This window comes from Somniosus microcephalus, chromosome 3 (genome assembly GCF_052327205.1).
Source record: "Somniosus microcephalus isolate GS21.2 chromosome 3, FLI_Smic_1.0, whole genome shotgun sequence".
In the NCBI taxonomy this organism is placed as follows: Eukaryota; Metazoa; Chordata; class Chondrichthyes; order Squaliformes; family Somniosidae; genus Somniosus; species Somniosus microcephalus.
In genome coordinates this window covers 126,072,366-126,087,209 of record NC_140989.1, presented here as the reverse complement: position 1 = coordinate 126,087,209, position 14,844 = coordinate 126,072,366, and the positions used below count along the sequence as shown (strand labels likewise).

At 41.5% G+C, this 14,844-nt stretch overlaps 2 protein-coding genes across 3 annotated transcripts in view; one reads left to right on the top strand and one right to left on the bottom strand.

Annotated features, from left to right (window-relative positions):
- The window catches only part of sertad2b (SERTA domain containing 2b), a 542,965-nt gene that overhangs the window by 52,168 nt on the left and 475,953 nt on the right, over window positions 1–14,844 (top strand). The gene's annotated exons all lie outside the window — the stretch shown is intronic.
- Window positions 696–14,844, bottom strand: part of rab1ab (RAB1A, member RAS oncogene family b) — a 36,739-nt gene continuing 22,590 nt past the window's right edge. Inside the window, exons 3-6 of the mRNA XM_085981611.1 lie at window positions 9,462–9,557; window positions 7,410–7,505; window positions 5,390–5,521; window positions 696–2,042 (exon numbers count right to left, since the gene is read on the bottom strand). Of these exons, the coding sequence (XP_085837737.1) occupies window positions 1,845–2,042; window positions 5,390–5,521; window positions 7,410–7,505; window positions 9,462–9,557 (522 nt within the window). The 3' untranslated portion in view covers window positions 696–1,844. The remainder of the gene's footprint in view (window positions 2,043–5,389; window positions 5,522–7,409; window positions 7,506–9,461; window positions 9,558–14,844) is intronic.

The window sequence follows — 14,844 nt, the reverse complement described above, 5'->3', positions numbered from 1 at the left end:
GTGTAAATAGTTTAACTTATTTTAGCATGTTTGTGGATCTTGGGAATAAAAAGTAGTTTGCTTTAGAATAATGCAACTTGGCAAAAAGAGAGGGAGGGAGCAAAGAGGGAAAAAGTAATCAAGCAATACCTGCATCTTGATGGGAGCAAGGGATCCAAAAGAGGAAGATTAATGTTCTGTTAATCCAAGAACAGTGGCGTTCACGATGCTCCAAAGCCAAATAAAACAAAGACCCAATTGCTTGAAGAATCGTGTTCATGTCCACTATAAGGTTACATCAATTTAAAGAGGCTGTACAGTTGAAAGCGATGGACTTGAAAGAACACTTAAGATTCTGGTTTGATCCTGCACCAGAGGTTACTCTTGCATAAAAGATTACCCTTTGTCTTTCAGTCAAATACAAAGGAAATTATGATTTGGAAACACTGCTTTGGCACAAAACATCCAGTAGAATTTACAGATCAGGAATGTGCAAGAGGCCAGAATTAGAGAGCAGAGGTCTCAGTTTTAGGGTTGGAGGAGGTTAGAGATGGGGGGGGGGGGGGGGGGGGGCGGTTGGTGAGGCAGGCCCATGTGGAGGATAAACAGACTGGTTGGGTCAAACGGTGTTTATGTAATTCTATGGAATTAAAAAGCCGGTGAATACCTATTGGAAAAACTTACATTTGAATACATACAAAATAAACCAAGAAATGTGGAGGAAAAAGTGCCATTAAGCATTTTATTTAGAATGAGTAAAAATAAATTTGAATTAAATCACCCTTAACCATGCTTAAAATATTTTAACTAAATTGTTTCAAATTATATGGGTCCCTAGACTAGTTCTAAAAAATGAAATGGTTAGCATGCCTGATATACTGTAACTGTTTACGAAACTTTCTGGAGAAAACAACCCACCAGTATCCAGATGTACAGTTTCTAAAAATCCACAAAAATAAATGAAATTCACTTGTAAAAATGTCACCTGTTTAGAGCACCTGTTCAATGAGCAATGTCCCTGTGCTCACATATGCAGTTTATAAATACAAGCCGTTTTCCAAGGCAAATGGGAATCATTAACAACCAGTGATCTACATATTGAAAACTGTCATCCACAACCAAATCTACATTGAGATACAATAAGTGAGATATATGCAGAATAAATAATTAAGACATTTAAAGCTCTGCAGCGATTTAGCCCATTTTGTCTTGCAGGCTATGAAGCTTTGTGGACCATTCTGAGCCACCACGTTAGTTCTAAAGTAATTCTAGTAAATACAATATTTATTAAACATTTCTTCAGTTGTTTAATGTTACATATGTGCAACAAATTACAATATCCTGCAGCCACAAGTTATACGCAGAGAATATGAAGGTAATGCAGTGTACGTCACTTGTATCGCTACAGGAAGTACTAGCAAAATCAGGTCTGACACATAACATTTCACTAAACTTTATTGATGTCAATGAACATGACAAACACTGTTGTGCTGCTCGATGTGAAATGGCTAAACTTCATCTTCAGAGGAGGTCCAATGTTGACATTTAAAACATGCCATTATAAACAATCAATTTTTATAATATAAACCAACCGCAAGGAAGTCTGATAACGGGTATGAGATTTATGCACATTATTAATGACCTGCACGCTCTAAAGTTTAAAACAGTTCTGAAAATGAAGTTAGTCTCAAGTTGGAAATCCCAGCCAATAGTGGCTTTTCACTGCCCGATTGTGTGTCTGAAAGGGAGCAGGAAAGGGGAATGGGGGGCAAATCTGCAGTAGTGTGGCTACACACAGTACAATTCAGGCAACGTTTCTTACTTTTGGGCCTATTAAATCAAATTTATTAGGAGAATGAAAATTCTTAGCAGCAACCCCCACTGGACGACTTCACTGGTGTGCTCTGGATATTTACATTTGACTTTTCAGAACCACCAGATGTCGCTCCTGGACCCATCCGTTTTTTAATCTCAGCAGCCATCGTCATGAAGGCTTGTTCTACATTCGTTGCATTCTTTGCACTGGTTTCCAAAAACGGAATCCCAAGGGAGTCGGCAAATTCCTGTTGACCAATAAAAGAGGAATTAATTATCCAGCAAGAACCACCAGTTTACTTTATACACCAGTACATTAGGTTTTTCTCACGCATTTTACTACAACATTATAGATTGATCAAAGTGTTTTTGCTACTGAATTTTGTTAATGCACATCCTTCAAAAATATACATGAACACTCATGTTCAACTACAATATAACCACATTTTGGATTAGCATTACCAAGAGCTACACATGTACACAACCATGAAAATTGGCTTCACATTGTAATTTACCTCAGTTGCTACAGCCTAACCATAGGATGTCTCCTTCAATTGATTTACTGCAAAACATGCACAAACATAAACTAACCAAGACTATTTAACAGTTCTTAGGAAACTGGATGAAAGACCCAAAGTGCTCAAGCTAATTTGATAGGGAGGGTGAGAGTGCACACATTACCAGCATCAATAGGACAACTGTTTTCAAATACAACAACTTGCATTTATATAGCACCTTTAACAGAGTAAAACATCCCAAGGCACTGCACAGGAGCGTTATCAAACAAAGTTTGACCAAGCCAGGTAAGGATATATTAGGACAGGAAGAGGTAGGTTTTAAGAAGTGTCTTAAAGGAGGGGAGAGAGAGAAGAGTCTTAGGGCCCAGGCAGCTGAAGGCACAGCTGCCAATGGTGAAGCGATTAAAATGGGGATGCACAATAGGTCAGAATTGGAGGAGCGCAGAGATCTGCGCGAGACCATGGAGGGATTTGAAAACAAGGATGAGAATTTTAAAAATCGAGGTGTTGCTGGACCAGGAGCCAATGTATGTCAGTGAGCACATGGGTGATGGGTGAATGGAACTTGCTGCGGGTTAGGATACAGGCAGCAGAATTTTGGATGATTTCCAAGTATATGGCATCAAAGCCCATCATACTCTCAACCAATGTTCCCTCTAATTTTTTTTGCCTGCACGGCCCCTTTAATAGGCAGCGCGGGCTATTCAAAATTCTGCGCCTGCACAGTTTTTCTATTGAAAAGCCGGCTCACCAGCTGTGGGGGACCTTCAGAGCACAGGAACGTTGCTCTCAACCACAAAATACCAAATGTTTAAGAACTACACTGGAAACAAATTTCTGCATTAACACCAGCGCTGATAATCACAATTTTTTAACTATCAAAGTACCTTTACTCTATATACAGGCATTATACAGGTATACACAAGTCTACTGCTCATTCAAAATCTCTCTTTGCAGAAAAATTCAAATTAAACAATTTTAACTATTTAACAGTACTTGTTCTCAAAGATGATTACAATTAAGTAACTAAATTAAAAGGAGTGTACATTCCTGAAAAAAAGCACAGTATCCTTGGAAGGTTATTTTATATTTATTTCAAAAGATTGAGGATTTCCCTGCATATGAATCTCATTAAAAGGTGTCATCAACAGTGTAATCAAGCAGCACTTACTCACCAATAACCTGCTCACTGATGCCCAGTTTGGGTTCCGCCAAGACCACTGACTCCAGACCTCATTACAGCCTTGGTTCAAACATTGACAAAGGAGCTGAATTCTAGAGACGAGGTGAGTGACTACCCTTGACATCAAGGCAGCATTCGACTGTGTGGCATCAAGGGGCCCTAATAAAACTGAAGTCAATGGGAATCGGGGGGGGGGGTGGTGGGAAAGAGAAACTCTCCACTGGCTGGAGTCATATCTAGCACAAAGGAAGATGGTTGTGGTGGCTGAAGGTCAAACATCACAGCCCCAGGGCAGTGTCCTAGACTCAACCATCTTCAGCTGCTTCATCAATGACCTTCCCTCCAACAGAAGGTCAGAAATGGCATTGTTGGCTGATGACTGCACAGTACATGCCCACATGCAACAAGACCTGGACGATGTTCAGGCTTGGGCTGATAAGTGGCAGGTAACATTCATGGCAGGCAATGACTATCCCCAACAAGCGAGTGTCTAACCACCGCCCCTTGACATTCAACGGCATTACCATCGCCGAATCCCCCACCATCAACATCCCGGGGGTCACCATTGACCAGAAACTTAACTGGGTAACACTGTGGTAATAAGAGCAGGTCAGAGGCTAAGTATTCTGCGGCGAGTGTCTCACCTCCTGACTCCCCAAAGTCTTTCCACCATCTACAAGGCACAAGTAAGGAGTGTGACTGAATAATCTCCACTTGCCTGGATGAGTGCAGCTCCAACAACAAGAAGCTCGACACCATCTAGGACAAAGTAGCCCGCTTGATTGGCACCCCATCCACCACCTTAAACATTCACTCCCTCCACCACCGGCGTACCATGGCTGCAGTGTGCACCATCTACAAGATGCACTGCAGCAATGCGCCAAGGCTTCTTCGGCAGCACCTCCCAAACCTGCAACCTCTACCACCTAGAAGCAGCAGGCACATGGGAGCACCACCATCTCCAAGTCACACACCATCCTGACTTGAAGTATATCGCCATTCCTTTACCATCACTGGGTGAAAACCTGGGACTCCCGCCCCAACAGCACTGTGGGAGTACCTTCACCACACGGACTGCAGCAGTTCAAGAAGGCAGCTCACCACCACCTTCTCAAGGGCAATTAGGGATGGGCAATAAATGCTGGCCTTGTCAGCGACGCCCACATCCCATAAACAAATTTTTAAATTTCAACCTTTTACTAATTCCAGTAATGTTGCACAAGCTCATTTTGCTCAAAAGGTAATTTAATATTTCCACAATTTGAAATCAACAGCTTTTTATATAAAAGGACATGGCTCTGAAATGGCTCATTTAATCCCTACAGCATGCGTTGCATGTGGCCCACAAACAACTTGCTTCTGCCAACAGGCAGCACACGAGTGCGGCCTGGAGACGACTCTCCTTGCAAATTCTCCGCGAGTCTTCACCCCTACTGTGCATGCACAGCTGGCACTTAGGAATACAAGTGTATGAAAGGCCAAAAATAGATCACTAGTAGGCTCCCAAAGTTCAAAAATACCATCTTATACACCCAAGCAGTTTTATTTTGCCAATCAACTATTCAACTCCCATTTGAATTTAACACTGGACTTGCATTTAAATCTCCACCCCAAGAAGCACAATGAAAAATCAAACCATTATTGGTGCAATATTTAAATTTTCAGTCATTTAAGACAGATTTTAGTTTTTTTTTGAAGTATTTAAAGGGGAAGTTACAGCTAAGTGAATTTGCATTTTATTTTTCTGTATGCCGAGTATCTTCAATGTTACTTTCCTCATTAACATATTTGTATACTTAAATTGGAATGCTTCGCTCACTTAACTATTCTGGAGAATGCAAAGCAATGTTGGTTTTACATTCATGTGTTTGGAGATTGACTTTGCATAACATACCTTTGCTGTTGTATAGTCCACCACTTTCTTCGTTGTCAGATCACATTTGTTCCCTACCAATAACTTGTTAACATTTTCACTGGCATAACGATCTATCTCCTGGAGCCACTGTTTTACATTGTTGAATGACTCCTAGAGGAAAAGGAACAAGAAGATTAAACGTCGACTCTAATTTCTCTCCACAGATGTTGCCTGGCCTGCTGAGTTTTTCCAGTATTTTCTGTTGTTATTAAAGAAGATTAAAAGTGTGGCTTCACGCCCTTCCTCTCCTAAAGACACGTTCAGATAGTTTCACAAATGGCAATCCTCCAGTCCCCTCTCTCCAGCCCTGGTTTTTATGCGTTCAAGCCTGAACAGTGAATGTTTGCAGACTATTTGACTGTGGGTAATCACAGCCAAACCCATCTTCAGCTGACACCTGCTTAGGTTTACTTCCAACTGGGTTCCTATTTGATAATTTTAACCACTAAAGATTCAGGGAGGAATATGTCATCCAAACTGATTTTTAAACAAAAGCAGAATTTAAAACCAAAAATGGTAGGCTCGAAGAAAATCAAAGATACCATGTAGTCCCCACTTATCACAGAAGGCATCCAGTGAGCAGGTAGGCAGCACATCGTGGTACACAAGAGTTACCCAAGTGCAAACCAGATCTATTTTAAGAAAAAAAAACATATGACTGTTCAGCTAATCTGTTGTTTTGGTGGAGAGAAATGTTGGCCAGGACACCTCCCTGCTTTTCTCGGAATAGTGCCATGGGATCTTTTACATCTACTTCAACAGGCAGGCTTGGTTTAATGCATCACCTGAAAAGATATCACCTCAGACAATGGAGTACTTGAGTGTTAGTCTAGATTATATTCTCAAATCCTGGAGTGGGATTTAAATCCACGACGTTCTGACTCGGCCAAGTGGGCCAAGCTGATGTTACTTACTGTAGAAGTCACCAAACAGGAACTGGAAGTCTGCCCATCAAAACCTCACCTCCTAGAATAGCTGAGGAAAGTTGAGACTAACTCTGGTGACTCTACTGGTGCCCCAACTGCAATCAGTTAACTCAACACTGACCTAGAATTTAACCATGACCTTCCTCGTTCATACAGGTGGTGTATTCATCCACAGAGCCAACAGTGATTGTTCCACCCTTGGCACCTTCTACTAATTAAATATTGTCCTTTACAGCACGAATTACAATCACCACACTGAAAACAGCAAAGTTACCATAGTTGGCCATTATTAGTTCTACACTTGTACGTTAAGTATTAATGAGATTACCAACAGGCAACTATATTAAAAATCTTAGATCTGCACGCACTGCGTTAACATTTTCCACTTTAAATTAATATGTCCACATTTATAATGGAAACTACCCATGTTAACTTGTCAAATTGCAGTTACATACTCCATCGGCATGCCTTAGTTTACAACTCCCAGTTCCTCCACCTATACTGTAAAAAAAAACCTATGCTCCAAAGGTAATAAAAATAGACTTCAATCATTGCATTTCATAGAGTACGACAGCCCAAATTAAAGAACAGAATAATAGCTATTTAAATTAGGCAATTAAATGTAATGAGGGGAGGGTGGGGGAAAGAGAGGAGGTATATTTATCTATACATCTATATAGATATTACTGGACAGCAGTAGAATCATAGAATAGAACAGCACAGAAGGAGGCTATCTGACCCATCAAGTCTGTGCCGGCTCTTTCGAAGAGCAATCCAGTCAGTTCCACTCATCCGCTCTTTCCCTATATCCTTGCAATTTTTTCTCCTTCAATGATTTATCCAATTCCCTTTTGAAGGCTACTATTGAATCTGTATCCACCACCCTATCAGGGGGTGCATTCCAAATCCTAATCACTCGTTACTTAAAAAAGTTTTTCCTCATGTCGCCACTATTTCTTTTGCCACCTTAATTAGCTTATCATTTACAGCACCAGATTAGGTTTTAATGGTGTAGCTATACTGTCTAATTTGCTTTCTTTTTTCCACCACTATTTAATTTAGTTCCACGGTACCTGGTCTGTGACATCATACACAACTATGATGCCGTGTGCCCCTCTGTAATAACTGGATGTGATTGTTCGAAATCGCTCCTGACCAGCTGTGTCCCACTGGAAGCAAGAAAAAAGAAGAAATATACCTTAAGTCAGGGTTGATACAGTCATAGCTTGTATGATGCATAATCTCAAAAAACACTTTCAAAATGGACAGCCAGTCTATAACAAGAGCCACTGGCCCCATTTTTTGTGTTCTCCATCTCCCAGTTCAATCCACAGGCCTTGGATCATTTCACAACCGAGTGGTGGGAGTTAAAACAATGCATATATACTTTTAAAAGGTGCTATTTTGCTCAAGTTCAGAAGTTAATAACTTGCATTTATATAGCACCTTTAACGTAGTAAAACATCCCAAGGACCTTCACAGGAGTGATTATCAAACAAAATTTGACAGTCATACAAGGAGATATTAGGACAGGTGACTAAAGACTTGATCAAAGAGGTACTTTTTAAGGAATGTCCAGGGAATTATAGACCAGTCAGCTTAACATCGGTGGTAGGAAACATAATGGAATCCCTACTAAAGGAGAAAATAGAAGAACATCTAGAAACCAAATATATAATAATGAATAGTTAGCATGGATTTCAAAAAGGAAAGTCTTGCTTGACCGACATTATTGAATTTTTTTGAAGAGGTAACAGAGAGTGTAGACAATGGTAATGCAGTAGATGTAATTCATCTGGATTTTCAAAAGGCCTTCAATAAGGTACCCCATTACCTGTGACTGATGAGCAAGGTCAGAAAATGCAGAATGGATTGCTGGCTGGCTTCAGGGCAGAAAGGAAACAGAGTAGGAGTAAAGGGTAGCTATTCACAGTGGCAGAAAGTGGGCAGTGGTGTTCCACAAGGATCAGTGCTGGGACCACTGCTGTTCACAATTTACATTAACGATTTAGACTTTGGAATCAAAAACACAATTTCTAAATTTGCAGATGACACCACATTTGGGTGGGGGGGGGGGGGGGGGAAAGAGAGGATAGTCATTACTGAGAAGGGCTGCAACAAGTTACAGGAGGACATTAATAAACTTGCAGAATGGGCAAATGAAGTTCAAAACAAATAAATGCGAGGTATTACATTTTGGTAGGAAGAATAGGGAGGCCACATCACTTGGAGGGTGCAAGGGGAACAAAGGGATCTCGGAGTACAAATGCAAACATCACAAAGTAGCGACACAGGTTAGCAATGCCATAAAAAAGCAAACTAAGCACTAGGGTTTTTTTTTATAAAAGAGGGATAGAATTGAAAAGTAGGGAAGTTATGCTAAACCTGTATCGAACCTTGGTTAGACCACACTTAAGAGTACTGCATACAGTTTTGGTCGCCATATTATAAAAAGGATATAAAGGCACTGGAGAAGGTGCAGAGAAGATTTACAAGAATACCAGAAATGCGAAGGTATACATATGAGGAAAGGATGAACAGGCTGGGTCTCTTTTCTCTTGAAAAAAGGCTGAGGGGTGACCCAATAGAGGTCTTTAAAATTATGAAAAATGTTGAGTGGATAGAGAGAGAACGTTTCCACTTGTGGGGAAGAGCATAACTAGAGGCCATCAATATAAGATAGCCACCAAAAAATCCAATAGGGAATTCAGAAGAAACTTCTTCACCCAAAGAGTGGTGAGAATGTGGAACTCACTACCACAGGGAGTGGTTGAAGCGAATAGTACAGATGCATTTCAGGGAGGCTAGACAAGCATATGAGGGAAAAGGGAATAGAGGGTTATGCTGATAGGTTTAGATGAGGAAAGACGGGAGGAGGTTCATATGGAGCATAAACGCCGGCATGAGCTGGTTGGGCTGAATGGCCTGTTTCTGTGCCGTATATCCTATGTCTTAATGGAGGAGATGTTTGATGAATCACAGAATCTACATTGAGGCAAATTTCCAAATTGTAGATTTTTTTTTAAATGATTAATAGATATTATCTTGGAAATTTACAGCCTTTTAATTTGTAATCAACTATGTATTTTAACAATTTCAATGCTCCAGTATTTAGAAATACTTACGATTTGAAGTTTGATGGTCTTGCCATCTAGCTCTATAGTTCTGATTTTGAAGTCCACACCAATTGTACTGATATAACTTTCTGTGTATGTATCATCCTGTAAATGAGCAGAATATAGAAAATTGCAATAGCTTTCCATTGTAATGTACAGTAGTAACAGTATTCCGAATTTAGTCATTACAGGAAACTTTGGTTTATCCGGAGGTTATATGTCCGGAATACTCGATCTAACGGCAAAAATCAGGAGCCGTTTTCTATATGTTTTTTTAGTTCTCGTTGCTTTTTCCCCCCCCCCCCAGTCAAGCACTGCAAGGTCTGTAGCTATAGCAACAGCTTCAGCTACAGACGCTTGCAGCTGCAGCCGACTGTTTTGAAGCTGTTGCTAAGCAACAGGGTTTGTTGATTCACACGGAGCTTCTCAGTTCCGTATGTTTAAACATTAACTCTGGTATGTCCGGCACTTTTGATGTTACGGCACCAGCTCGGTCCCGTCAGTGCCGGATATCAAAAAGTTTCCTGTACTGAATTTTTGTTCCTAATCTTGAGATTTTGTGGCTTTATCCATTTTCTGGACTAAAATATCTGCAAAACCCAGTTCTGGGTCTAATGTCTGGAAACTTTTGCAATATCCTAAGGAATCTGTAGAGACCCTCTCCCCACCGATATTTGATACCATTGAACTATGTTGCCTGAAAGTGCACAGATCAGTTTAAATACTGGGAAATAATTCCTGCAGTCACACACTGGGAAGAAAGCAGGCATTTTTTCCATGGGTGGTTCTGCTGCACAGGACGGGAGGAAAAGGAGTGGGAGAGCTATAGTGATAGGAGATTCTATTGTAAGGGGAATAGATAGGCGTTTCTGCAGCCACAAACGAGACTCCAGGATGGTATGTTGCCTCCCTGGTGCAAGGGTCAAGGATGTCTCAGGGCGGCTGCAGAGCATTCTGGAGGGGGAGGGTGAACAACCAGTTGTTGTGGTGCATATAGGTACCAACGTTATAGGTAAAAAACGGGATGAGCTCCTAAAAGCTGAATATAGGGAGTTAGGAGGTAAATTAAAAAATAGGACCTCAAAAGGTAGTAATCTCAGGATTGCTACCAGTGCCATGTGCTGTAGAAATAGAAGGATATTTCAGATGAATACATGGTAAGAGGAATGGTGCAAGGGGGGGGATTCATATTCCTGGGACATTGGAACCGGTTCTGGGGGTGGGGGGGGGGGGGGGGGGGGGGGGGGGACCAGGACAAACTGGATGGTTTGTACCTGGGCGGGACCGGGACCGATGTCCTAGGGGGAATGTTTGCTAGTGCTGTTGGGGAGGGTTTAAACGAAAATGGCAGGGGGTTGGGAACCTGTGCAGGGAGACAGATGAAAGGGAAGCAAGGATAGAAACAAAAGACAGGAAGGAGAAAAGCAAAAGTGGAAGGCAGAGAAATCAAGGGTGTAAATCAAACAGGGCGACAGTAAATAAGAATTCTAAAAGGACCAAGAGTATTAAAAAAACAAGCCTGAAGGCTTTGTGTCTTAATGCGAGGAGCATTCCTAAGGTGGATGAATTAGCTGCGTAAATAGATGTAAATGGATATGATATATGATTGGGATTACGGAAACATGGCTCCAGGGTGACCAAGGCTGGGAACTCAACATCCAGGGGTATTCAACATTCAGGAAAGACAGGCAAAAAGAAAAAGGAGGTGGGGTAGCATTGCTGGTTAAAGAGATTAACACAATAGTAAGGAAGGATATTAGCTATGATGTGGAATCTGTATGGGTAGAGCTGAGAAATACCAAGGGGCAGAAAACGTTAGTGGGACTTGTATACAGACCCCCAAACAGTAATGCTGAGATTGGGGATGGCATTAAACAGGAAATTAGAGACGCGTGCAATAAGTGCACAGCAGTTATCATGGGTGACTTTAATCTACATATAGATTGGGCTAACCAAATTAGTAACAATACTGTGGAGGAGGAATTCCTGGAGTGTATACGGGATGGTTTCCTGGACCAATATGTCGAGGAATCAACTAGAGATCAGGCCATCTTAGACTGGGTATTATGTAATGAGAAGGGAATAATTAGCAATCTTGTTGTGCGAAGCCCCTTGGGGAGGAGCGATCATAATATGATCGAATTCTTCATTAAGATGGAGAGTGAAGTAGTTGACTCAGAGACATGGGTCCTGAATTTAAATAAAGGAAACTACGATGGTATGATGCACAAGTTGGCTAGGATGGATTGGGGAACATTACTTAAAGGGTTGACGGTTGATAGGCAATGGCAAATATTTAAAGATCGCATGGATGAACTACAGAATTTGTTCATCACTGTTTGGCATAAAAATTTTTTAAAAGGTGACTCAACCGTGGCTAACAAGGGAAATTAGGGATAGCATAAGATCCAAGGAGACGACATAGAAATTGGCCAGAAAAAGCAGCAAACTTGAGGATTAGCAGCAGTTTAGGATTCAGCAAAGGATGACAAAGGGATTAATTAAGAGGGGGGAAATAGAATATGAGAGTAAGCTTGCAGGGAACATAAAAGCTGACTGTAAAAGCTTTTATGGATATGTGAAGAGAAAAAGATTGGTGAAGTCATGCGTAGGTCTCTCGCAGTCAGAATCAGGGGAATTTATAATGGGGAACAAAGAAATGGCAGACCAATTAAATACATACTTTGGTTCTGTCTTCACAAAGGAGGACACGAATAACCTTCCAGAGATGTCGGGGAACATAGGGTCTAATGAGAGGGAGGAATTGAATGAAATCAGTATTTGTGGGGAAATGGCGTTAGGGAAATTGACGGCATTGAAAGCCGATAAATCCCCAAGGGCCTGATAATCTACATCCTAGGGTACTTAAGGAAGTGGCCCTAGAAATAGTAGATGCATTGCTGGTCATCTTCCAAAATTCTATAGACTCTGGAATAGTTCCCATGGATTGCAAGGTAGCTAATGTAACCCCACTATTTAAAAAAAGGTGGTAGAGAGAAAACAGGGAATTATAGTAAGCCTGACATCGGTAGTGGGGAAAATGCTAGAGTTCATTATAAAAGAAGTAATAGCAGAGCACTTGGAAAGCAGTGACAGGATCGGACAAAGTCAACATGGATTTACAAAAGGTAAATCATGCTTGACTAATCTACTGGAATTTTTTGAGGATGTAACTGGTAGAATAGATAAGGGAGAACCAGTGGATGTGGTGTATTTCGACTTTCAGAAGGCTTTCGATAAGGTCCCGCATAAGAGATTGGTGTGCAAAGTTAAAGCACATGGAATTGGGGGTAAGGTACTGACTGGGATAGAGAACTGGTTGGCAGACAGGAAGCAAAGAGTTGGAATAAACGCGTCTTTTTCCGAGTGGCAGGCAGTGACTAGTGGGGTACCGCAGGGATCGGTCCTAGGACCCCAGCTATTCACAATATATATTAATGATCTAGACGAGGGAACTAGATGTAATATCTCCAAGTTTGCAGACGACACAAAGCTGGGTGGGTATGTGTGCTGTGAGGAGGATGCAGAGAAACTCCAGTATGATTTGGACAGGTTGGGTGATTGGGCAGATACATGGCAGATGCAGTATAATGTGGATAAATGCAAGGTTATCCACTTTGGTGGCAAAAACAGGAAGACACATCATCTGAACTGCAATAGATTGGGAAAAGGGGAAGTGCAACGAGACCTGGGTGTCCTTGTGCACCAGTCGCTGAAGGTAAGCATGCAGGTGCAGCAGGCGGTTAAGGCGGCAAATGGTATGTTGGCCTTCATAGCGAGAGGATTCAAGTACAGGAGCAAGGATGTCTTGCTGCAGTTGTACAGGGTCTTGGTGAGACAACACCTTGAGTATTGTGTGCAGTTTTGGTCGCCTTATCTGAGGAAGGGTGTTCTTGCCATGGAGGGAGTGCAGCGAAGATTCACCAGACTGATACCTGGGAATGCAGGAATGACGTATGAAGAGAGATTGGGTCGATTGGGATTATATTCGCTGGAGTTTAGAAGAATGAGAGGGGATCTCATTGAAACTTATAAAATTCTAACAGGACTAGACGCAGGAAGGATGTTCCCGATGGCAGGGGAGTCCAGAACCAGGGGTCACAGTCTAAGGATAAGGGGTAAGTCATTTAGGACTGAGATGAGGAGGAATTTCTTCACCCAGAGAGTGGTGAACCTGTGGAATTCTCTACCACAGAAGGCAGTTGAGGCCAATTTATTAAATATATTCAAGGAGTTAGATATATTTCTTAAGGCTAATGGGATCAAGGGATATGGGGAGAAAGCAGGGACAGGGTACTGAATTTGGATGATCAACCATGATCTCATTAAATGGCAGAACAGGCTCGAGGGGCCGAATGGCCTACTCCTGCTCCTATCTATGTTTCTATATTTTTTTTAGTCCAGACAACAGGTTTTTTATAATAAAAGCAGAAAATGCTGGCAATACTCAGCAGGTCAGGCAGCATCTGCGGAGAGAGAAAGAGTTAACGTTTCAGGTCAATGACCTTTCATCAGAAAAGGTTTTTATAATGCTTACTTTGAATTGGAATAGTTTTGTCTTGTATTCTTCATGTGTTCTCATTCATATTGTACTGCCTTCTGCAATTTGCATTTATAAACTAAACTTGCCCACGAACAGAAAGTAGTCAGGAACTGGGATTGAAGTTCATTCCCAGGTTACAATCAGAGTGCTACTTATGACTAAGAAAGCAATCTAAGATGTCCTATTGCTTATGCTGAAACCAAAGTTGATAATCGCGTGCAACCATGACACAAACTGTCATTTATACAACCACTGGCATGTAGTACTTACGCAGACCCTATAAAATCCTTCCAGAAACAACCCTAATAGCACTTTTGCTGCTCTGCTGCTCCTGGTAGTTTCCACAGCTGCCCAAGGAGCCAGCATCTTGGGGGGGGGGGGGGGGGGGTGTGCAGGGAAGAGAGTCAGAAAGTTACAAATTTCAACTTACAAACTGCTGCTTCTTGAAGCAGCTCTACACTACAGAAGCGTCACTCGGTTTAACTGGTCATACTTGTGTAAATAGGCCTTTACTTCGCACCGTTCAATACTGAGGGTGTTAAACGTTGGATGAGTTTAATTTTCATCCATATCAAAACGAGCAGAAGGAAAAGTCAATTCAATGCAGCACTGATGCAGCAAATCCACTTCTTGAAGCAGCACAATAATACTTAGTGTTATAACACTGAAAGACTTGACTCCAGCCTGTGCTGAATCAGTTAATCTCAGCCAGAGCAGCGGGAAAGGAGGAATAGAACGTCAGCATCACTTAAAACACAAATGTCGGGGTGTGGCAACAATGTTTTATCTTCCTGTGACAGCTTGGTTGAGTTAGCAGGTAGAATCTACTTCCCTGCAAGGAAAGGAGAA